General features: G+C 41.1%; 3 protein-coding genes across 4 annotated transcripts; 1 reads left to right on the top strand and 2 right to left on the bottom strand.

The window, feature by feature from the left end:
• Nucleotides 1–1866: 1866 nt before the first annotated feature.
• LOC129589060 (sialin-like) lies at nucleotides 1867–7661 on the top strand. Its single transcript, XM_055483540.1, has 8 exons — nucleotides 1867–2156; nucleotides 2461–2553; nucleotides 2833–3008; nucleotides 3536–3775; nucleotides 5002–5092; nucleotides 5432–5838; nucleotides 6170–6394; nucleotides 6960–7661. The coding sequence occupies exons 1-8, from the start codon at nucleotides 2114–2116 to the stop codon at nucleotides 7374–7376; spliced, it is 1692 nt and encodes a 563-aa protein (XP_055339515.1). The 5' UTR covers nucleotides 1867–2113; the 3' UTR covers nucleotides 7377–7661.
• A 284-nt stretch (nucleotides 7662–7945) lies between these two features.
• Nucleotides 7946–16792, bottom strand: LOC129589076 (atrial natriuretic peptide receptor 1-like). Of its 2 annotated transcripts, none has more exons than XM_055483585.1 (24): nucleotides 16678–16792; nucleotides 15969–16368; nucleotides 15335–15541; nucleotides 15204–15245; nucleotides 14762–14786; nucleotides 14321–14640; nucleotides 14183–14226; nucleotides 13750–13788; nucleotides 13581–13658; nucleotides 13360–13497; nucleotides 13146–13196; nucleotides 12749–12922; nucleotides 12308–12449; nucleotides 12165–12243; nucleotides 11824–12076; nucleotides 11448–11624; nucleotides 10898–11213; nucleotides 10152–10458; nucleotides 9756–9975; nucleotides 9229–9370; nucleotides 9062–9110; nucleotides 8931–8980; nucleotides 8437–8528; nucleotides 7946–8334 (listed from the first exon to the last, which is right to left on the bottom strand). In XM_055483585.1, exons 2-24 carry the CDS (start codon nucleotides 16084–16086, stop codon nucleotides 8278–8280), a joined length of 3120 nt encoding a protein of 1039 aa, XP_055339560.1. In that variant the 5' UTR covers nucleotides 16087–16368; nucleotides 16678–16792; the 3' UTR covers nucleotides 7946–8277. The 2 variants fall into 2 exon arrangements, with proteins under 2 accessions (XP_055339560.1, XP_055339559.1); XM_055483584.1 differs by having other exon boundaries at nucleotides 16519–16760.
• A 2447-nt stretch (nucleotides 16793–19239) lies between these two features.
• LOC129589080 (ubiquitin carboxyl-terminal hydrolase 36-like) lies at nucleotides 19240–23862 on the bottom strand. The gene is made up of 7 exons (XM_055483595.1): nucleotides 22932–23862; nucleotides 22315–22617; nucleotides 22132–22242; nucleotides 21335–21972; nucleotides 20314–21265; nucleotides 19761–20107; nucleotides 19240–19598 (listed from the first exon to the last, which is right to left on the bottom strand). Exons 1-7 carry the CDS (start codon nucleotides 23482–23484, stop codon nucleotides 19506–19508), a joined length of 2997 nt encoding a protein of 998 aa, XP_055339570.1. The 5' UTR covers nucleotides 23485–23862; the 3' UTR covers nucleotides 19240–19505.
• Nucleotides 23863–24022: the final 160 nt, after the last annotated feature.

The following is a 24022-nucleotide window of genomic DNA, read 5'->3' as shown; positions in this document are numbered from 1 at the left end:
ATGTTGAAAAATTTTAATACATTATTGATTAATGACAGTACAATAAAATAATTTGCAGCTTTATATTATCGCAAACTTTATGTGAGGAGGTATTTCAAAAGTTCGTACGGGTACTTTTATAATAATCATCCTATCCTGCTTTCGTCATAATGTACGACAGGATACAATACCTGTTAAGAGTATGCATTTGCTCCTTGATAATGCAAAGCAAAAATAATTTTACTTAAGCTGTCCTGTGATTGTTTTGACAGTGTCGGGTGATTTGCTTTACGTTAATGGTGAAAATTACCAGCAACATTATTTCATTTCGGAATCAATCTGACATTTGCCTTGTTTTGACTTGTGTAAGTACTTAAAAGCGCAGAAAGGGTGGTGGAAAAACGATCTTTCAATAAATATTTATGGACAATGCCAGATGCTTACGGCAACATGACAGCTTGATAATCGGAATCACACATCGGCTTTACGATCTGTGACAGTGGCGTAAATGTGCATACATAAACTGACTGTCCAGTATTTGTGGTGTATACGGGTGCAGTCATTTTGCCGGCATTTTAGCCGTATTGACGGACACGATAATAGCTTAATAGCGTTGTTTGTTTGCTTAGTTGCCGGCTCAGTCTAGTGTAACGGTTCGACTACAACTTCACCGGTAATTTTGAAACTAATAAAGCGGCACTTGGTGTCAGTATTTCTTTACACTCGTCCAAAACATTTGCTTTTACTGCATATTGGATCACACAAAAAATGTCAGAGTAATTCTCACATAATTCCCTTTTTTTCGAGTTAATCTACAGCATTAAGATTTTTCTGATGATTTTCTCTTTATAGTTATGCACGTACTGCGTACATTGGTTCGGCAAAGCGGATTACTACACATCACAATGCGCCCGGTAGCAATGTAAAAGAAAAGAATATAAAAGGGAAAATTTGGTTTTGAATAGATGGTTTATTGGAGAAATGCCGCGCAAAAGCCCGGGTGCTTGGTTTTTCCTACCTTGGGCGGAAATTGCATCCGGCATGCGACCAATTACCAGTTACAAAATAGAGACATCGACATGACTGACGTGTACCTGAAATATATTATGTCAAAACAATTTCCTCGCGCTACACTTGATGGATGTATATCAGTATACGAGTTGAAATCAACGCTAATTTAGAGAAATCTAATTACGGTTAATTATGATGGATGAGAAAGGAGTAGCGCTGTGTTGCACGGCAGGTAAACCACATGAAACCCTAGAAAACATCGGTCAAATTATGTCAAAAAGTCACAGTTTAATTCTTTCATAATTAATCAAGAAGCCACAGAAAAAGAACTGCATATTTTAAAAAAGGATCTTTTGTATTCATTACTGAAGTACGTACTTTGGAAACGTTTTTAATTTCTTTGATTGCGTATCTTACGTATCATAGAATTATTTTCGCGTGTACTGTATACTCGTACATTTGTTAGTCCATCAAGCAGTATAAATGGGAGCAAAATTATCGTAGGGAAGCGGTTTTAATAAATCCCATTTGCTTAAAAAAGCCAAGTTGTTATTGCAAAAACGTGCAGTAGCACGTCCAAACTGCTAAGTATTGCAGTAGTTTGTTTTATCGCTCGGATGCGTTTAGTGGTGCACGCTATGTGATGACAAGGTTACGAATGCGTATAAATGAAAATTAATTATCATGCCTTGTAAATTATGGCCCATATTGCGTGTGCATATACGGTATATATGCACATAACTACAGTATTTACATAATGAGCGCTGTATATCACCCAATCTGCCACAGGTAAACTTCTGCAGCACTAATAAAAAGTTTCGCCAAAATTCCACGGATCAGCAAAAATTGAGTGATATGGTTTTTGCGTATTTTAATGCGAGGAAAAATTACACTGCATGGACCTAGAACATGACCCATCACATCAAGACGCTGTACATGAGACCCGCACGCCGTCTGGCCCGCGGTGAAAATTGTGCAAAATACTCTTTGTTATTTTAACATGCGCGAATTTAATTGTTTAAGAAAGAGGCAGCATTCTGCAAATTATGTAGTTAGTGGCTAGTTTCCTTTGCTTCCTGCTGCGCGTGAACTTGCATGCTTTCGGTTACCCTCAATTGCCACCATGGAGAAATATAACAAATTTTTGAAGGCTTTACGAATACCTGGTAAGCGCATGATACGATTTGTGCTATCATAAATGACTACTTATTGGTAGCTTTATAAAACATACGGAGTGCATATCATGAAATACTTTGTATAATAATCCTGTACAGTGGTAAAATGACCAACTTCAGGTACAACTGCAGTACATCTGCAGGTATTTGCTCATTAGAAAAAAATAAAAACATAACAGTGAGATTATTTGATTTAGCAGAGCATACGGACTTCTCTCGTGAGAATTTTTTAAAAATATTAATGCTCTGGTGGTACGTCTGTACATCATCTGATATCATTGATTTAATATTCCAGGCACCGACTGGCTTCCTGCGCGCTACGCTATGTCTATGTTATGCTTTTTTGGATTTTTCAATTTATATGCTTTGCGGGTCAATCTTAGTGTTGGTAAGTGCTTTATGAGATGGTTATTTCTAAATTACGGTTTTTTTTTCGAGTGCGATGATGCTTAGTAAACCATTATGCATTTCAAATGATTTGTCTACGGATTAATTTTAATTTAAATAATGAACTTAAATTGTACAGGCATCGGTTGTTTTTACTGTCTTATAAATGGCTGTAACACAATTGCCACGCTTATAGTCTCGTGCAATTGTAATTATTGTATATAACAGTTCTTATTTAATATAATTTTATGCAAAGTTGGCTAACAGCAGAGGTTCGCAGGGATTGTTGCAATGGTCAATCGGACAGCCGTTGCAGAACTGAATAAAGCGACGATTCCAACCACCAATGCAAGTTTTTTCAATAGCACAGCTTCTAATATATTTGCCAACCAATCCAAAATGAAAAATTCGGACGAATGCCCTTATCCATCTGCAGATAATTCCACAAAACCCGGTGTACGTAGTAACATACAATACATTTCATGATGTATCAAGCATGCCACTTTCTAGTTATAACAAGACTATATTATCAATAGAATGAGAAACTAAATTCGCTGCGCATTCGTAATCATTTGTTTGTGGGTTAAACATTTATGTACCACACTCACCCTTTCTGTTTATAAGTAAACTGTTTTCTTTGATAGTTTGTTACAAATTTATAAATTAAATTAGTTATCTATTTCATTTACGAATAATTCTATAGTGTAGAATCTATACAGCATTTCGTATAAGCCATATATAAATATGTACGGCAATTCTGCAATTCACATTTGTCAGTACAAGATGTAAAAACTAAACAAAACGACGAAATTTTTATATAAACTTCTGTGTTTATTCTTATTTATTGTTATTGCACTTACTAGCGTCTGTTTTACTATAGAACGTTTCAAAGAGTTTTAGGCGTAACTGGTTGTAACGAGCACTGTAGGTTATTGAGACCGTTACGAGCCGGAAGGCAGTGGGACGTACCAAACTCTTTGCAGGCTCGTGGGGGCGACATAGTGTGGACGAACAAAATCCAAGGCATGATTCTGTCATCATTTTTCTGGGGATACATTTGTACGCAGCTGATCGGCGGATGGCTATCCAGTCAACTGGGTGCCAAACATCCCTTCGGTTTCAGTATCTTCGCCTCGGCCATCCTGTCTTTCTTTATTCCCATGGCGGCGCGTTATCATTACGGAGCTGTTCTGGTTATTCGTGTCATTCAAGGGTTTACCGAAGTATGTAAGCTGTAGCATTAATTTTGTATGACTGTTTTTGCGGTATACCTTGATAATTATAATATGTACTTTTTCACAAGCTGTTCGACGCGTAATTTAACTTACTTAAAAGAGAAGAATTTTATGTGCATGTTATTATTACAACTACGTAATTGGTTTATGTAAAATGTGTTGTATGAAGTTAAGCAGATATCATTGCCATTAATTTTGATTTCTGGAATTCAGGGACACATATGCTTAAAACAATTTTTCAGAAATTTTACAATTTATTTCAGTTTTTAACTTTTCATGTATAAGAACTTAATGGTCCAGTAGTAATTTATTCCTTCGGAATGGTCGTAAAAATTTTGTTAATTTACACTTTCCAGACTTTTACTTTACAGGAAGCCAAAATATTTTGACGTTTATGTCCGTCTCGCACAACAGACGTTCACTGACTGCGTGCTTTCGTGCAAAATGTATCATACAGATATAGTTCTACCATTAGAATGATGGACATTTACGAACATCACTATAACCCGGTTTAACTAAATTCCAGACTTTTTACTGGATTCCAGACTTTTACTTTACAGGAAGCCAAATTATTTTGACGTTTATGTCCGTTTCGCACAACAGACGTTCACTGATTGCGTGCTTTCGTGCAAAATGTATCATACAGATATAGTTCTACCATTAGAATGATGGACATTTATGAACATCACTATAACCCGGTTTAACTAAATCTATGATATAGATTATTTCGTCGTTTTGGCGATATTGATGCTATGTACTCGTTATAGTATAGTTCATTAGGTCTTTGGTCTGAAACTTTTTACTGTAATCCTCTGCCGCAATGTCGAAAAAAAGAATTTAAAAACATACGCTTCATAATATCAGCAAAAAACGCTTTTGAATTTTGATAACTATCGGAAACTGTGTTATTGTATTTTGTGCCTGAGGAGAAACGATACTCACGTAACAATTGAAAAGAATAATAATTACTTAGGGATTATACAATCATAGTGTAGGCACGCACTATTTAGTTAATTACGCTTTCCGCTAAATGTTCCTCCAAGAATGCACGTGACGAAAAATCTCTCGGACAACCCCGGCAATTTTCCTAGCAAAGGAAGTTTCCAAGCATCTGTAATGGTAGTAATAACAATTCAAAGTATGGATACTTAGTGTACAGTACTCTAAGTAATACAATGAAGAAATGCAGAAGTGCCAGTTTTGAACATTTACAGGGATTCAGCTATCCAGCAATGCATGCGTTGTTGGGCAAATGGGCACCGCCATTAGAAAGGTCACGAATGGCTGCTATCTCGTATTCCGGAGGTAAATTTGTAAAAACCGTATACAACATTACTCTTTACTTTTTATGTGACAAATATATCTACATTCTTCCAGATCACATTGATGTTAAGAATCTACTTTTTTAAACCCATGTTTACGCGATCTGAAATATATATGATTTGAAATATGAGAAAGCACAAGTGGGTTTCCTGCACACAATAGACTGCAGCATTACAGATACTGTACTGCAGTTTCTACGCTGGTAAAACTCTGGTATAAGTATACTCACATGCTACTTGCACAGATTTTGGCATAAAAAAATCGCAGAAGTTGTATAATTTTGGTAGAATTTTGCAGCACTTTTTATTTTTAATTTTACAGTGCAAACTGGGACGGTGATCACGATGATCCTGTGCGGTGTTTTGGCGGAGAACCTCGGATGGGAGAGCATTTTTTATTTCTTCGGCGCACTGGGAGTGATCTGGTACGCTTTTTGGTTGCTTTATGCCTCCAGTACACCGGAGTCGCATCCGCGTATCTCCGAAGAAGAGCTCGACTACATTCTAACCGCCATCGGGTCGCAGCGTGGTGTGTCGCCGCCGGTGCCCTGGAAAGCCATTCTGCGCTCGGTGCCGGTGTGGACGGTGTGTGTGGGTGCCTTTGGGCACAATTGGGGATTCTACACCCTCTTGACCAATATTCCCTCCTACCTATCCAAAGTACTCCATTTCAGCATTCAAAATAATGGCTTCATATCGTCTCTGCCCTACCTCGCCACAATTCCTGTGGTACGTCTTGTATATTAGATTGTCGTGGATCCGGGCAGATCCGGGCATTAATTAAGTAATAAACAAAAATTAAGCGCGGTGCAAATAACGTACGACGATGCGAGTACCCATTTTTATTACTGGATTATGAAGTACTTAAACAAAAGCAATTTTTGAGTTGTTTTGGGTAATTTACTTGTAAATTTACAAGGAAACTGAACAATACCTACATTCATACTGGAAATAAAATTGTCGTTACTTTGTCTCGGTTTTTCATGATGCTCGTTGATTTTAATTTCTTTCCTTAATAATCACTAACATAAGGCATTTCATGCACGATGAAATATTGAAGATGACCCTTGCCGGTTATGTTGCCGATGTGCTGAGGACGCGCAAAATCCTCACCCAGACCAACATCCGGAAATCGTTCCATTTCATTGGCCAACTGCTGCCGTCGTCGCTGTTGATCTTGCTGGGCTTTGTCGGATGTGACTGGTACGCAGCTATAACGGTGCTGGTGTTGGCAGTGGGACTGGATGGAATAGCCTCCAGTGGCTATCAGTTCAACCATGTCGATGTAAGCAGACATTTGTACTCCTCGTTCAAGAGTACTGTATGTACCCGTACCGGTACAGTATATAGATACAGTGGTGATCGCTGATCACTGCCTCGTGAAACGACGAGTGAAGTGTAAGCTACTTTGTACTTTGTAATAAAAACAAAAAAAGCTGTCATGTCACTAATCCGAAATACGAGTATACTGTATGAAAGGTATATGGGCATTGGGTTCATGGGTTCATCTGTATATGGGTTCATTATTCACTCGCGCATACAAAAATTACAGAAGCACTGTATTATTTGCAATTTGGAAAAGAAAAAGACATCACACAAAATCTATTATTGCAAAATGTGTATTTCATGAGTTTCATTTCTTTTGTTCTATAAAATGTAGCAGGTCAGATATTGTAAAATCATGCGCAAACAAGGCGGCCTGACGTGCTATAATTATTTAGTGAACGTGCGAAAACGCCATAGAAGAGACACCAAGAGATAAATGAAACATCAAACTGCTTCTGAAAACTCGCAAGCAGTGCAATAATGTGATTGCCGTTGGGTTTAAGGTTACTGGTTTTTCTCCATAGATCAGTCCAACGTACGCCGGCATCCTGATGGGTCTCTCCAACACGGTGTCCTCCATACCGGGCATGATTGGTCCGTCCATTGTGGGCGTGATCACCGATGGCCCTTCTGGCAACTCGGTTGTGGCCTGGCGGCTGGTGTTCTACATCACCGCCGCCGTCTCCATGTCCTGCGCTATCTTCTTCGCCATCTTCGCTTCCGGTGAACTGGGCTCCTGGGAGGTGGTGCGGCCCAAGGAGCAGAAGCAGATGCTGGAGGATTCCCCGCCCGTCATGACTGACATCCCGCTAACCAATAAGAGAGCCTCCCGACCGGAAGTCACACCTTTCGGGATTGTGCGCGGTCGCAAGAGCCTCATTCCGCAGACAGATTCCACTGTGAATTTTGTAGACGAAGAAAAGAAGGTTAATGATGTGTAGAATTCACTGTCCGCCTCTCATCCCAATATTTGGTTTGCATGATTTTCATTAAAAACTATTTCCTAAATGTGGTAATATTATTCGTTGGATATCGTAATTAATTAGCATGCGTTTGAGTCGGTTTAACTAATACTTTGTACAGAGACAAACACGATTGTACTGTATTTCGTGTACATAGAGGGTTCAGTTCGTTAAGCATTAGTTTATTTCGGTTTTGGTAGTAATGAGTGTGTTTTATTTTACAGGATGAATTTTACAAACAAAAATAAAGGGTGATGTCACAGGTCCACTTGGCGCGGAATAAATTGTAACCAAATGTCACAATTCAGCTCTTCTCACCATATTTCGGACAAATTTTAATTAATAAAACATAAAAAAAATTTTCACATAGAACATTGAAGTTCAGTTCAGGTATTAAGTAGTACTATAATTATTTAAAAAAATATTCTTATGGTCGTGTTTAAGAATAAATTGTACATGCAGCTGCATTCTTAGTTAATAGGTAACAGATAGTTGTATAGGTGATAGTTATACTGTATTCTTGGTTATATCACAATGCGTTGCAAGAATAACAAAACATATGGACTAAAAAAAACCAAACGACAGAAAAACTGATAATTTTATTGTTAAGCACATGTGTGCATGCTCGAGTACTGTGATCGTACTTGATAAAATGCAAGTCTGACAAACAAGCGGCAAGACAAGCCTACTCGCACTGATGCAGATTCTCCTTTTGGAAGCCTGGTACAGAGTAGTGGAGGTACGCAAAAAGGGAGCCAAACGTTACTGGAGCAAATACATCGGAAAAACAACGACATAACGGAGTGTAAATATACACGAATTCGTTGCACGTCAATCGGAAGAGACGAGAAAAGGATACTTGCATAAAGCAAAATAAATATTACATCGAGCTCAGCTTGAGTCCCAGTAACCAGAATGTCTCCATTTCGCCCTTGCCCTGCGTACAAAACAATGTAGTCAAGGTTTTTGACTGCATTTATGTTTTTCAGTAAGTATGTGCACGACCATGCTAATTGCAGACAATGGTCACCAGCTGTACCTTTATGGGAATGGATCCCCGCGATTGAATCAGAAAACCTCCATGGGCGCTTAATAAGTGCTTGGTTGTTGGACTTAGATGTATTTTAGCAGCTGAAACATATTCATTTGAAAAACTGCCTGACATTTTTAGCTGAGACTCTTTTATAATTTAAATCAAGAAACGTTAACAATGAACTTTTTGAGGCGCAATTTCACTTCGATCGACTTGCGCAGCAAACCATATACTGTATAGTTACTTAAACTAATCGAAATAATTATGTAAAATATCCACACTGCACATGCGTACGCACAATATACATTTACATACGAGCAGAACGGGTAAGCTACTATTAATAATTCACTTGTTTACAGTACTTACTTGGCGGTACTAAAATAAAAAAAATTTAAGTTTAGTGCCGCCATGATATTTCTACGAGTGAAGCACTAAGAAAGTTTCATAGAAGTACTGAATCGGTTTAGGTCAGAAAGTGTTGGCGTTGTAAGAAAACCTACCAGCTCCGTGGCTCTCCATACGGCTGGCGGTATTTATGGTGTCACCAAATCTAAAAACATAGTGCTACACAAAAATGACATTGCATATTGATTGAAGTCCTTAAGTTGTTGAATTACGGACGATCTCTTACAAACAGTAGCGCGGCATTCGTAAACCCACAATTCCCGCCACACACGGCCCTATTCAACATATGGAATATAGATATCACAGCATTAGTATAATTCACCTGATAATAGCCAACTACACATACAGTAGAATGAAATTAAAATAACGAGTATTTTATTAAAAGCGAGCTACCTGAGTGGATGCCGATGCGTAACTGAAGAGTGTTACCGTCTTTTAACGGAGAATTGAGCTGGATGCCAACAAGACGCAGTGCCATCTGAGCAACTTCCGGTGCATGTCGCTGTCCATTTCGTTGTGGAAGACCACTGGCCACCTGTCGCGAGATTTCCCAGTGTTATGACATACAATAAGTATTTAGCTGAACGAAATTACTACTTAGCACAATTTTATAAAATATATTTTATAAAATTGTGCTAAGTAGTAATCGTTTATCTCGCTGAATTAATTATATAATTAATTCAGCGAGATAAACGATTATGAGAATGGAGTATTGTATTTATGGTTAGGCAGAAGTACTCAGCGCATAATTTTGAGCGGATGTGGCTGAAAAAGTGTACGTATTGTCTATTGATCTTTCTTTAAAGAGAAGCGCAATTCTTTCAGCCGGATGAGTCAACATCCACTAAAGCATATTTATGTGTCGAAAAAATACAATTCCAATCTTAAAAAGGATAAGTTTAGCAATACGATATTCTTACCATGTAGGAGTCGTTAACCGTTTCCACTTTGTAAACATCGAATTCGGCCAGAACAACGTCAAATGCCGAGTAAACACCGTTTAGCAACGCGATTATCTGGAACGGTGTGCAAAGGGCACACACGTTGCCGAATTCTGGTAAATCGCTGAAGAATATCGTCACCAACTCAAACGCTTCCGTTTCCACCGTTTCTTTATTTCGTAGTTTATCAACAAATGTCCTACAAGACAAACCACCTATCACGCCACAAAGTACAAACACAATTAAGCTGTACTTAAATCAACCGCAAGTGAAAGTTTCGAAACTATTGCTCCGCATAAGGTAATAAAAAATTAAAGTAAAATGCAGAATTGTGTGCATAAAGTTTGTACCGGCGTGGTGTAACAGTTTGCTTACTGTGGGATCATCTCGCGGAGGAGCGCATCCACCTTGGCGCGCTCATCCAGCAAATCCGCTGTCTGCATCTCCACCCTTGCCTCTAATTCCTTGGAATACTTCTCCAAGCGGATCAGCAGCTTTTCAATGAATCCCCGCTTTTGGAAGAAGCGCTGGAAGCGGGTGGTGAAAATCTTCAAACTCGGCCGATCCTTGGGATTCTCCAGCATCATGTCCTCCAGGATTTTATGCAACATCCGCGGCACTTCGTTCGTCACCGGCATGCGCGGGAGGTTGAAGTTCATCGTCAGGAGATTGTCGATTATATCTGCTCATTCATTCACTGTCTTAAGTGCTGACAAATCAATCAAAAGTATACCATTGCTAAAACATATTTTTAATTGTTGTGAACGCCGAATAATTCAGTAATATTATGAATTTGGCACGTATTAATTTTTAACAACCTGCAATTCACATATTTATTTTAATTACAGAAAATTAAACTGGTAACATATGTAACTGGCGCGCATACAGATCAAACAAAAACTTATTGACAGCAGATAGACAAAAAGGTCAAAATAGACACAAATTTTGATCAGCATAAACTTACTGTTATAATAGCCGTTGAATAAAAATGTAAAGAATAAATTCATTTTTGATAAGGTACCAAAGTAAAATCAATTATTACGGCGCCGAGAATTACAGGGAATTATTTATGCATAAAATAATTTAATACAGTGATTACGTAGTGGTGATTATAGACTCACGATTGCGACTACTCTCACTCTCCAGTATGGCATCCAAGGGCGTATTGCGTGTGAACATCTCGACAATAATCAGCGCTACATTAAACACATCCGCTGCCTTCGATCCGGGGTTCTGTGGGTCACGAAGCATCTCCGGCGGAAACCACAGCACCAGCGGATCCCAGTTGCTTCCGGTGGTTTTCTTGGTCAAGTAGTACAGCAGCTTGGTAGATCCGTAGCCGGACAATTTCAGGCAAAACCGCTCGTCAATCATACAGGTCATGCTGCATAGAACTCCGTGAAAGTGCAGGTCACTGCTCTGGATGTACGACATTCCCTGATTCGACAATAAAAGCTTAGTCGATGAATATTTTTTTATAGGTATATCACTCTCAAAATTTAGCTGTCTGAATAGAAATTGTTATTTCTTGAATTATGTATTTGCATATGGTTAAACATAAGCTATTTCTTCTTCAAATTGTCGTTAAATTTTGCCAGCCAACGAGTATAAACAGACCGCGGTTAAATGTTTTCCCCAAAACATTCACGTGAAGATGTAAAGTCAACTTACTTCCAGAATATCCCAAATCATGGAAATGATAAGGTCGTGTGTCACCGCTTTATTATCGGAGTCTAGAAGTGTTCGTAACGAGCCGTGTGCACCGAAATCCCACAACAGATGATTGGTCATTTTCGTCGTGACAATACCATAAAATTGGCCAATATTGTCATTATGAATGTGGCGAAGCTGCATAATAATTTATAATTAATAATTTATAATAATTATTTATTTTATTCCAATTAATAATTTATAATTATAAATACTTGACCAAAAACTTCCTTACACACGTTGCACTATTTTGCTTTGCCATATTTTATTGCGAAACCCTAAATGTTTTGTATAAAACGGGGTTAATAGGAAAATAAGTTGTCTAATGAGTTCATACCGCTACAAAGCACTTCCTGACTTTATCCTTGGAAGCGATCCCTTCAACGGATAGGGCGGGGCTAACTGTCTCCGTCCACACCGCTTTACCGTCATACTGGCGTAGTTTTGAGCTGTATTTCAAGAGAAAATCCTGCCGCCCACTGTCATCCCGGACAATTCCGGTAAAACTGATCCGCGATAAATCCTCACTGAACCGGTAAGGATCCAAATTCCACCACATGGAATATTCCTCTCTCCGCTTCATGCGCCTCCTTTGAGAATAAAATGGAATTAAATAACTCTTAATTTCATCCAAGCAGAGATACGAGTGTATATAGAAGCAGGAAAGGAAAAGGTCACCATTGACAGAAAAATGCCAGAAAGAGGATCAGACAGGCGACAAGTGGGGCAATTATGGCGCACAGCAGAATTATTAGAGCTGCAATAAGCGAAGTCATGAGACAAATTTTATGCCGGTTATGGTAGTGTTATGTTGCTTATACATTGTTGTTCCAAACAACGCTCGTGTCGGAATCCACACCGCGGCACATCCGGTGGGAAACTTGTCCGATTGTACCATGTATCAGCCAGAGCGGAGCTCGAGACAGTCAAGGTGTTGTTCCTTGCCGAATAAAACCATGTTTCCTGTAAATCGGTTAAAACGATGCGCAGTACGTGTTGTAGGTTAATTAATGAACTCCGGCATGGGCAGAATGTAGATCGGTGGCACATTTGCACTATTTATTCACTGGGAAAAAATTATGACTAAAAGCCGCTAGATTTCGGTAAAGCATAACTTCCAAATTATAGAACGCACCAAGAATTAAAATTATCAGCATTATCATTGTTAGTAGCAGTACCAGTATTTATAAGCACAAAAAAGTTTTAAGTTACCTTACAGTGATCTTACAAGAGATATTCGAGGTCCCAAAGGGAACGCATACCTCGAAGAGTCCGCTGCTGGTGTTGATGCGGGTCAGACGCACATTACCCTTGCGCATCCCATTCTGGTCAATGTACACACTCTGCAGATCCAGATCCCATGTTCGATTCCAAGCCCGCTGACTGAAACTGCGCCCGGTGACATTGCCGATAAACGGGTACACTTCATTGATCAGCTGCAACACAGTTCTGCATGCACTCCTGACAGTCTCCTATACGTTTACTTTTTTTAAAAAAGCTCTTAGTTGAAAGACATGCCATTCCCAGTCTTTTTAAAACAGTGTTAATTAAAGGTGTTGCGGTATAATAATTCATGAACTGTCGGATAAGAGAAGACCATTGGGATCAACAATATAACCAATTAAAGCAGATTACTTAATTCGTGTAGTAAGTGCTTACCATTGCTACCGTTTCCATCAGTTCGTAAGCACAGACGACAACGTCGTTATACTGCAAAATTATGGAACAAAGATGATTGGAATTTATCCCCCCCTTTTGTAGTGCATAAGCGTATATGGAGTTAACAATGAGTGCAGATTACGCGCGCAAACCAAAATAAAATCTATTTACGCTTCCGTGTTCCATATATTACGTAACATATTCATCCATTTACCCATTCATCCATGGTGAGGGTTTTATTGTACTTGGTCTGCGAAATGGCGGCAATGGTCTCGAATACCGATTCGAACTCCTCCCAGTTTGGAGTAGGATGCGCCATGATAATGGTTGACTGGAAGGCGATAAACGCCATCTAATATTCATCAAGGAAACGCGATGGTATTAGCTGGTTTGCGTATAGTACCGAAAGGTCATGTTCTAACGGCTAGCACGTGCCTCATCCGAACTGTCGTTGTTCTGCCAGTATAAATCGCCCAGTGTCGGCTGCTTAGTTGACATTGGTGCAATGAACACCTGAAGTACAAGAAAACATAATTTTGAACAGCTAGTTTTCTTGAAAATTTGGAAATACGAAATGTGGATATAAACAGGAGACGGTGCTTACATAATCTCCGTTAGCCATGCCCAGCATATATGCAGCAATCTGCAATGAAACCTGAATCAATTTATCTCTTCGAAAAGTTTTTGGTTTCTGCTGTGACCAGTAAGAAGATATCCCTTATTTGTACTGCAAAACGAAAACGCTTAACCATAAATCAGCAATCAGATCCTTTCTAATCTCAACTAAAATCAACCAGAAAATCCATCCAGAAAATGTTTGCTTTTGCCTTGTCAGTTCAAAATTAAGAAATTAATTATGACCTTTGCAAAATGTCGATCACGAATGCGCGAGGCTAATTAATACGAATTAAGTCATTGATTATGCTTAAGTAGGCTATCTATACCGATAGCTGTCCTGTTTGTACGAATGTGCGCTAATTCATAATTTGAATGGCGAAGCAGATATCACATTTTCTTGAAATATCTTTGAGCAGTACCAGAATGTCCCGCAGGATTGCCGGTTTGGTGAAGATGAAAATAACTGCAAAAATCAGAGCTGAAGAGTGTAGCGTGACCAGCGCGCAGGTGACGAGTAGAAACGTAACACTTCCGGTTGACGTAATGGCCTTGCTTACTTCGGGCTTCATCCCGGGGACGCAGCAGAATCTCTGTGGTATTATTCAGCAAATACTTGGAATCAAATGTCAAGACGGACACCGTGTAGATGTGCTTCTGCTGCTCCAGTTGACTGCGCAGATTATTGAACAGCAGCGAGTAGACGGTGCCGACCGACGGTGACTGTGTCATATTGTCGAACAGCAAGAACACCGTCTTCCACGAATGTTGGAATAAGAGTTTTTTTGAGGCCGTTGTGAAGCTAGTCATGTCCACGGGCCCGTAGGCAGTCACCGTGGGATACCGGCTTTTATTGGTGATTTTGTTGTCGCTGGCGGAACTGCGCGGTGTAACATTAACGCAATTGGTATTACAATCGTGCTTAGGAGTCAGACTGACCATCAGCTGGTAAAAGGCTGATGAGATGTGATAGATGCGTCGAAAAGCACTTTCTTCCTTACCTGGCTAGGAGTGGAATGTCCCATTCTGAAAGATGTGTGACAGTTGTGCCGGTTGCATAAGCCGAACAACACTATTTACGCTGTGCGTTCTACCGCGTGTACATACCATCAATATTTTACTGGAAGTCAAATATGCATTATTTGCGTAATAATGGTAATACCGTCACGTAATACTGGATTTTTGCAATTTGTAATGACCGTGTCATTTAGAATACTCTTGCTTTTTTGCTAATGAATGTGCATTCTTCCTCACTGTGCGCAGATTATGATTGATCATAGAAGAGTTTAACAAGTTATGAAGTAAGTAACTTCCAGTAATGTCTGTCTTTCTGTAACGCACTAGATGATCAAGCTTTGTGTTTAATGTCGCATAATTGCGCGAAAACTAGCAAACAAAATGTATTTAGAAATTGATTGATTAATTGCTAACAGTGTGACTTACCGCGAGCAAAATCACCTAACACGAGCACTTCCGGACTACAACCTAAGAAGTACAGAAATTCCTTATTAAAGAAACTCATAGACTATACTTTACTGGTTAGTGGTTAACTTTTACATTCCGTCTGCACTTGCCTGGTGTCACCATCACACTGAACCCCTCCAACTGCCGGAGCGTCTGCATGCCGACATTGCGCGCCGCAATGAGCCCCATGTCTTCGCCGGCCTCTGGACAGCCCATATAGCGCCCGACGCGGTAGTGCACCGAATGCACGCTAACATTTCGAAATACTTCCGGATATGCGATCCTGGCATTGTCGATGGCCAGATCGTACGCGGGGCCTGCACAAAAGATTTTACAACGCTACGTACGGCACCTAGATATAGAAGTTTCTGTCCAGGATTGAACCAATATCGCATTGAACTAACGCAGTTTTGGTGGCTGACAGTGGGCTTAATTACTAACAAGGAATCCAAATAATTACCGAGTCAAAGATGGTCACTGTAGGTAAAAGATGGTAATACTTTTGTGCACAAATTATTAATAGGCTACTAATGTAAACAGCTGACGATAAATTATATTATCATCATAAATCCCCATTTCATAATTATTGTTTATTGTTCTTCTACAAATATGAAAGGTACCTCCATAATGCAGATAAGTTTTACATAATATGAAACACTCTGAAAATGGGGAAATCAACTACACGAACATGTTCTGAGTAAACTTGAAAATGCTCTGACAGGGCAGAACTGTCACTCGTATTACCGGTGGAGACTAATCCAAATCTAGGGTCATCGCGAGTGATAATGATAATATTAACCCGGGATGTGTGGATGAATCCGTAGAAGAGCTGGCATTGTAGCAGTGCGATTAGCCGATTCATTTAGCTGTTAGGCTGCAGTATGTGGTTCTCTCATTTGGCAAGCCGGTGCGAAGCGCAATCCTGAGATCCTCACAGTGGCAATCAGTACAATTATACCGTGTTGTGTATCAATCTCGTGGGAAGGACAATATACACACACCAGCTTCTCTCCCCGACACCGCATCGGAAGCAGCCAGCTACTCATGACATCCGCGTTGGCACTGGATTATTAATTCTGTACAGATGTGCCTAATCACATCCCTAATGCGCTGCCATAAAGGTCCACCTCTTCACTCGGCAATCCTGGAGAAAAACGGTGTAAATATTGCATATTAACACATTAATGTGCTATGTGCGTGCGTTGAATAGGAGCTAATTCAAGCAGTTCAAACACCAGAAATTTTTACGACCAGTACTGGTATTTTACATTATTTTTTCACAGTGGCAGCGTACCGTATTGACTGTAATTCGTATTAGCGTTTAAACCGGAAATAAACACATACAAAATAAAAAAAATAATATGCAAAGCACGGTATGTTAATTTTTCGCAGAATAAATATAAATGCGAAATAATATCGTCGATACATGGAATTGATGTAAACTGACATGGACCTGGTATGTATATGACGGAACGAGATAAAACGTGAACACTATTCCCGGGTGCGAACACGCTACAATAACTGGCGATTAAAAAGGACTGCACACACCTCCATTAATAGGGATGTCTGTCAGAATTCGTTAAGTGTGGCTTATGAAGAAAAATTGTTGCTGCAAGGTACAAAGCCGATTACGCCGGAACACTGCGGCTACCTTGCGCACTCAGCCGTTGCCGGGGGTTGACACGGCTCTCGCAAATCTCGGCAAACCATCTAAGTGCTCAGCAGCAGCATCATAGAGTTTTGATATAATCGGTAGAGAGATGCATGCAGCGGAAATGCCTGCAATCAATTCCCGATTTACGCCGGGAGACTGCTGTATGCGTGACGATCATTATATGACAATGCTGACGAGATAACATGCCGGTAAAAAGTTTTTCTTCGTGTATACAAGTTTTGTCATCGCATTTTGCGGAGGGATGCCCTGCCGGCTGCGAGCGCGCGGACACCGTTCGGTGGAAAAGGCGCCCGCGGTGACTGTCCAATTTGTGCTCTTATCTTCTCCATCATCCCTCTGTTTTCAGAAGCAACACTGCCCGCTCACATGACATGCTGTCGAGTCTTCCAAAGTTCACTTCTGTGGCTCGGCAAAAAAGGCAGTACAATTATTGCAAAATTCAATAAAAACGGTGTCACAGAAAAATTAATAGTTGCTTAATATAACATATGTGTGTCCTGTATTTCAAAACTATTTTCTCGACCTAGTCTTTCTTTTTTATTTTCTGCTACAGCAGCGACTGACGAGTTAATATGCGCTTCGGAGCCGGTCGACCGGAAGGGCAGTTTATGTGATTTTATATGTGCAATCAACCTTTAAACCGGCAGACAAAGGCAGCATTCTTTTTTAATCCTGTACAGTAAATGTTTCATAAGTGTGAGGTTAACTGAGTATCGAGAGAAGTATATATATATATATGAGCACTGTCTTATATATAGGAGCACTGGCACGTATTTGGTTATATCTAGATTCTAGTCTAGATTCTAAATCTCTATTATCACAAAAAATAAAAGGAGATACACCAACCAGCTTTCCCGTACAGAATCAGCAAAACCACTGCCACAATCTGAAAGCCATATTCCAAAACCCCACCAGAATTAGTTTTTCTAAAAACTCCTTTAATCAGAGCAAACAAATCATTTCAACAAAACTCAACCACCTAAATATCTCCATACTTTCCTAAAGTACATCAGTACTTGACTGAAATAACTGCTGCTGTGTTCGTAAATAGAATTAGAGTATAATTAACTGTTACTGTGTTCGTAATTGAAGATTTAAATTAAAATGACCTTTCACACTACATTGAGCTGCGTTAATTTATTTACACAAGTTTAAAAGCCACAAAAAAGTCCGGATCGCGCAAGACATAAACCGGCATTTTTTCTTTACCGGTATTTGTTATTGGTGCCCGTTATTTGTTATTGGTGAGTGACTAAACTACCACTATAGTCCAGTTGCAGAATACAGAGAAAGTGGCTGCTCATCCACCCTGCCGTCACCTTTGGATATTGTCAGTCTGTCACCGCCTTTCACTACATTTTGACTATTGCACCACCTCTTTGAAATGCTTATTACACCATCATAAGTTACTAATAACAACACCGCCTTAAGTCCATGCTTCGAATTGTCATAGCAAAAAACTGCTGTTAACGCTGCAATTGCTTACGATGTTACATACAGATATGTATATGACCACGTTACCATTGCTTGCTTCATTTTCGTATTAAAGTATTTTTTTTGAGCAGCTTTTGTAATAACTTCATTTACCTGATTTTTATCACTGTTATTAGCCAAGATTGGATTCCGGCCATGCTAGGGTCGTGTATCTGGATCGTATAGCTAGCATTTATTGGGCTACCTGACCGCATTTACAATAGACAATTCTAGTTTTTGGTGGTGTCAAAAATTATTACACAAAACTTAACGGACCAGCGGTGAAAGAAACCCAGTAGCCATTTATCTAAAGCCCAGTCCAACACGGGGTGCGAGATGGTGTAATGCAAATAGAAGTATGCAACAACGGACAACCGCACCCATACAGATGCGAGCTGTTATATAAACATTTAAAACATGGATTCACAGCAGGAATCAGGAAGTCGGTTACACCACCTGAGAAAGCAAAATCAACAGGAACATACGTGCTAATTTTTATAAAAAAACTTGTTTCACAACTAGCCGGTTTGGTCACCCACAGAATCACAAAGCCTAATTGCTGAAAGATGGTAGTAATCACCGTACTTAATGGGTGTAGTTCGAATTCTTGCGTGTAATACCACAGCTCCAGAATGTGAAACCAGCCAAAACAGGCGCTAAAAACACTTGTAATTAATACGTTTATAGTGCAGAATTTCACAGGATGTTCGATTCCTATTTTCCGATCGCCAGCTGGGATTTTTTTGAATTTGGAAATTTGACTGAATTTACTTCACTTGCATGGAACTTACAACTTCGTATGAAAGGAGTAATGTCCCATCGGTACCCGCTAATTCAGCGAATGTCAACGACAACAAACAACACCGATAACAAGCTTCTTTAATAATTCACCGTTTCGCTTCCAATTTCAGTTTTACTAATGATTACTCATGTTACCTCATGTTAGCTATGATTCCCAATAAAAGTTATACAGTAACCAACCGGTTATAACAGCAAGGGGAAACGGAATTTTTAACAACAGCTCTTCAAACCAGAAAAAAATGCCCTGAAACGCGCCCAATGTGGAGCACAAATAACGAAATAAAACCCAATCACGCTTAAGCTGGCGACACAATGCGTACTGCATAGCTACGCTATCGAGATGCTGATCGACGATTCTGTCCGTTCACGTTGGATGGTCGCCAATTCCGGGATACATCGCGCTGTCCGGAGTGCGAATTCATGCTCTACAAAACAGTGGGCAAACATAAATACTCGGCTGAGTCATACAATGGGCAATGGCAAGCTCAATCGCAGCCGAAAACAAAAATGCAGATATATCGCCGAAAATTAATAAAACACGTAAAAAATTGTCGAACCTCAACAGAATGACAGAAAAATTCTCATACCTTACTACGAAGTGCATCCTCCAACAGACCATTCTGAAACCGCTGGAAAGTGTTGGCTTTTGACGGGCCGTCACCGTTTTTCCACGATGCATACTTGACTTTCTTTGTTCGTCCAACATCCAGCTCCTCTTCATACGGATCGCTCTCTTCAAACAAACGTTTACGTTGTTCCGATTTCACCAGATCGGCTTGGCTGTCCAACAAGGAGCGTTCGCCATTCCAGCCACGTACATCCGCTCCGTATACCGAATTCGACTGTTCCAGAATAAATTTCTTATTACCGTTCAGCAGCGTAGGTTCGGGTTGCGGCTCGTTTCCGGCTGGAATCGCAGCGGATGGACCACTCCCTATCGAAACAAGAGACAAAACGCTTCAATTTCAAGAAATCGCATTGTAGAGGACCAATACGCAGATGCTGCCCATTATTAACAATTTTCAGCAACAGCGTGACCACCCATTTAACAGATTTTAAAATTTAAATTTACGATATTATATTTAAAAACCAGTCACCGTAATACCGCTGGCGTGAATGTCTGTACAATGAAGCGCGTACCACTTATTTTGTCTTTCTCCACCCACACCATTTCCGATTTGGAAGCCGAAGACGAGGTGGTGCTCCCCGATGAATTTCGCTGCCGTTTGTTTTTCTTCTTCTTTCGCTTGCGATCATTCTCCGGAGAAACTACCACCGGCGCCACCTGATCTTCCACCGTCCGCTCCTTACTCTTCCGCAGCCGTCGCTCCAGCTTCTTCAACCGCCGCCGATCCTTCTTGGACATAGTTCCACCCTTCAATTCCAATCGCAGTGCCGCCAAACGTTCCTCGACTGCACTGCTCTCACTGGATGTTGAACGGGAACTGACCGTTGACGACTGCTGTGACATCGGCTCCGCTTTCGCCACCGACGGACTGTCCACTGTTGGCGGTTGCACCGCACTTTCCTTGGCTGGACTGACGCTCTTTGAGAACTCTCGGTTTTCTTTGCTGCTCTCAGAGGATGTGGACGACGCGGAGCTCTTACTGGACGCCGGTTCAGGAGCTGGAATAACGTCCTCGTCGTCTTCCGGGTATGGAACGAGAGATTTGCCGGATTGGGACGGTGGTAAGGATTTTTGTGGCGCTGGAGATGGCTTACAAGTTAAAACACGCGGCGTGAACATGGGAGTGCTGCGCTGCGCGAAACTCAAAGCGGTTTTGGATTTCGCTGGTGTGGAAGGGGAGGGGGAAGGTGACTGATTGGTGTCCTTTCCGTTGAGAGTATTGTTGGCCGACGCGGGCTTCGCGTGATCACTGAAAGAAAAGGCGAATTTCTCGCTGGGACGGTTATCCAACTGCGGTCCAATGGGTGGCTTCAGCTGCGGACCAATGACCGGTTTTGGCCCGTTGGAAGCCTGCGCCGCTGTACTCAGCTGGGCGCAGTTGAGCTTTGGATCATTGGGAATTCTAACATAAAATAGCAGGTAGGCTCTCTGACTTAAAACCATTTGTTTATTCACAGGGTACACCTGTAAAACAAAAAAACGTTTTTTAAAAATAATGTATTATTTTTTAATGTCAATCCATCGCCTCAATACCTGAGTATCATCCATGCGGTGCCATGTTCCATTGGGATTAACATAGGAATAATAATGACCGGAGTGGCAAGACCCACCGCTATGCACCAGCACCGCATACAGCTTATATATCACATCGGAAGCATCATCACTGGCGCTCATAAACGGCCGCAGATTTAACCGCTCAGGGAAGCCGACAGCCTTATCCAACTTCGAGGGCGAACTCATCCCGGTAAAAAGAAACCGCTTGAACTGCAGGGTGAGGATGTTGGGCGGTTTATGGATCGTCACCTGCTTGGTGGCAGGCGTCATCTTTTTACAGCGCTCACATTTGTAGAGGTTGTTTGGCGATGTCAGTTGCTCCGTCCGGGTGAAGGTCCGCAGGGCATCCTGCAGGTCAGTGACGTTCTTCCCAATATCCAGGGGGATGTCCATGAAGGGATCGTACACACTGGATGGCTGCTTACACAGCTGGCACTGTACGCGCGAACGATAGAAACCACCGAATATCCGACTTGTAATGGTTGTTTCCTGACTATAGATATCCAGGGTTTTCGGATTGTATCCCGATAACGCCGAACGCCGCATGGCGTCGATGAGCAAGCGGAGAAATTCATGGGCATCTTCCTGTCGTCCCATTGTCAGACCCTTGGCAAACGCTAAAAATGGCCCACCAGTTTGTCGCAATATGAACAACATCAATCACAACAACAGCAACATCAATTTTTGTAATTAATGAAAACTGTTAAAACAAGAAAAAAAACATGGGCTTCTTCTTAAGCAGATTTCAAAGATCCGATAAACAGTAAGTTTCTTACCACGAAGGTTGGACGTGATCGCATGAGGTCGCAGCGCATTCACCGGGCTGCGCAGCATGGACGGTAGGAACTCTTGCAGCTTGCATGTTACACAGAACCCGTTGAAACGACCTGCAGACCAGAGTAGTATTGCAGAGAGATATTTTACCGCAGAACTACTGCAAAAATTTCAAAGTCACCCACAATGCTGCTTATGGTCGTCCTTGACGAAATAATTATACAGCGGTGGGGTATATGCTAGGCACTGTAGTGTGGCATTCAGGAAGCAGGTGTTGCCCAGATTGTGCAGTCCACATCCGACGGCCATATTCGGTCGGGGCCAATCTAGTTTGATTTTGGCTTCCGGGAAAATGATTACCTTCGGTTCAGGGAGTCTGTCTTCCAGAGAGGGTTTGGTGCTGCTCGGCAGCGGCGATTTAGCCGGACTGGCCGGCGGGGCGGAATGTCTGGAGGAGGATGCAGGGTTTTCGGAAGTGCCAGAAGATGCTGCAAACAGAAGCATGCGCTGCTGAATGCATCATAAATAACAAACATGGGTAGCTTCCACTTCCCGCAGTCGAATGCTGCGCTAGCATTTATAATTACCGCTATAATAATTTTTACAAAGTTATTTCTTGCTCTTTATGGCACTACGACTAATGTAAAAATGCACTTACAGTACATAGTCTTATGCAAAAGATTTTTCTTATACTAATTATAAATTACAGAAAAGCCTGTATAATACTGTAATGAAAATTCAACTGACGATATATCAGCAAACATATATAACTCGAATCCATGGCACATTATTTCATCCTCACCGTGCACTGAATTTCCCTGCTTTTCACACATCGTATCCTCGGCAGTGTGTTGAATCTCCCGCATCCGTTGTCCATGGAAGCTGAACTTGACCAGGGGAATGGTGGAGATGTCAGTGCATCGTTGTTGGACTTTCGTCAGCAGCTGATTCGCTGAGTTCTGAGCGGGAACAAACTCTATGCACTCTTGCAAGATTCTCTGCACGTCATTTTCCACTTGTTCCGAGATCTCAGCAGCGGCAGCCAACGATGAAGGAGACCTAGACAACGATGATGCTGCCTTGCCCAGCTGCTGGCTCAGAGCACACTGAATGTAATCTGTGGCCGCGGCGGACGAAGCGCTGCTGTTGCTGGGCGAAGAAAGTGCGATTTTACTGCCGTCGGATGATTTCGGATGGGCAAACGCAACGGCACCAGGCAGGCGTCGATCGGCGGAGTACCCAAACGGGGAGACCTGATACGAATTCGCGGACACGTGCACTGTGGGCTGGAATCCCCCTTTCAGGCCACCCTTCTCATGAGAAGAATTCCATGACATTCCAGTACAATCGCCCATACACGCAATGTATCCGATCAATAGAATCAATGCAACAATAGTCCGCTAAGTTGTACTGCCGCGTAAGTGCAATTCCCACCCAGATGTTCGAGGATCAATTTTATTTTAAATTATTCAATTCAATTATTTACGGTTACCCAATACTCAACAGCAATAAGTCCTCGTGCACACTGCGCAGATTTTCCAAAGCGATGCATACGGACGCAAACAGACACAACGACGTGCTAGCGTCGATAAATGTCCACAAATAAACACAGTTTTAAACTTGTAATAATTCACAAAGTTTTCATTAAACATTGAATTACCACCGCTTCGAAACCAGCGATGTCGTAATGAAATTTTGATCGGTTTCTGGTGGCACAAAACCTCAAAGCGGAAGCAGACGTCGGTCTGCCGTTGGGATGGAGCATTTGGGGAATGCGGATTTCGCATTCAGTTCATCGCTCAACCAATAGCAACGGAGCATTTAAAAGAGTGCAGAGAGAAGCCAATGGACCCGACAAATGTCTGGGCCCCGCCTGTTTTTACACATGCCGCA

Source organism: Paramacrobiotus metropolitanus, unplaced genomic scaffold, assembly GCF_019649055.1.
Source record: "Paramacrobiotus metropolitanus isolate TYO unplaced genomic scaffold, Prichtersi_v1.0 Parri_scaffold0000033, whole genome shotgun sequence".
Classification (NCBI taxonomy): Eukaryota; Metazoa; Tardigrada; class Eutardigrada; order Parachela; family Macrobiotidae; genus Paramacrobiotus; species Paramacrobiotus metropolitanus.
This window is presented reverse-complemented; position numbering and strand designations above follow the sequence as displayed.

Bases quoted from the DNA above. Each gene is read 5' to 3' on its own strand.
- LOC129589060 (XM_055483540.1), top strand. From the start codon at position 2,114: ATGGAGAAATATAACAAATTTTTGAAGGCTTTACGAATACCTG. The intron at 2,554-2,832 runs GTAAGTGCTTTA...AGAGGTTCGCAG, and splicing joins GCGGGTCAATCTTAGTGTTG to GGATTGTTGCAATGGTCAAT. The intron at 3,776-5,001 runs GTATGTAAGCTG...GAACATTTACAG, and splicing joins TCATTCAAGGGTTTACCGAA to GGATTCAGCTATCCAGCAAT.
- LOC129589076 (XM_055483585.1), bottom strand. From the start codon at position 16,086: ATGAATCGGCTAATCGCACTGCTACAATGCCAGCTCTTCTACGGATTC. The intron at 14,787-15,203 runs GTAAGTCACACT...CACATCTTTCAG, and splicing joins GTTAGGTGATTTTGCTCGCG to AATGGGACATTCCACTCCTA. The intron at 13,789-14,182 runs GTACTGCTCAAA...GTTTCATTGCAG, and splicing joins CAATCCTGCGGGACATTCTG to ATTGCTGCATATATGCTGGG.
- LOC129589080 (XM_055483595.1), bottom strand. From the start codon at position 23,484: ATGGGCGATTGTACTGGAATGTCATGGAATTCTTCTCATGAGAAGGGT. The intron at 21,266-21,334 runs GTATTGAGGCGA...TTTGTTTTACAG, and splicing joins ACCGCATGGATGATACTCAG to GTGTACCCTGTGAATAAACA. The intron at 20,108-20,313 runs GTACGCGCTTCA...TTGTTTCGATAG, and splicing joins GGAGAAAGACAAAATAAGTG to GGAGTGGTCCATCCGCTGCG.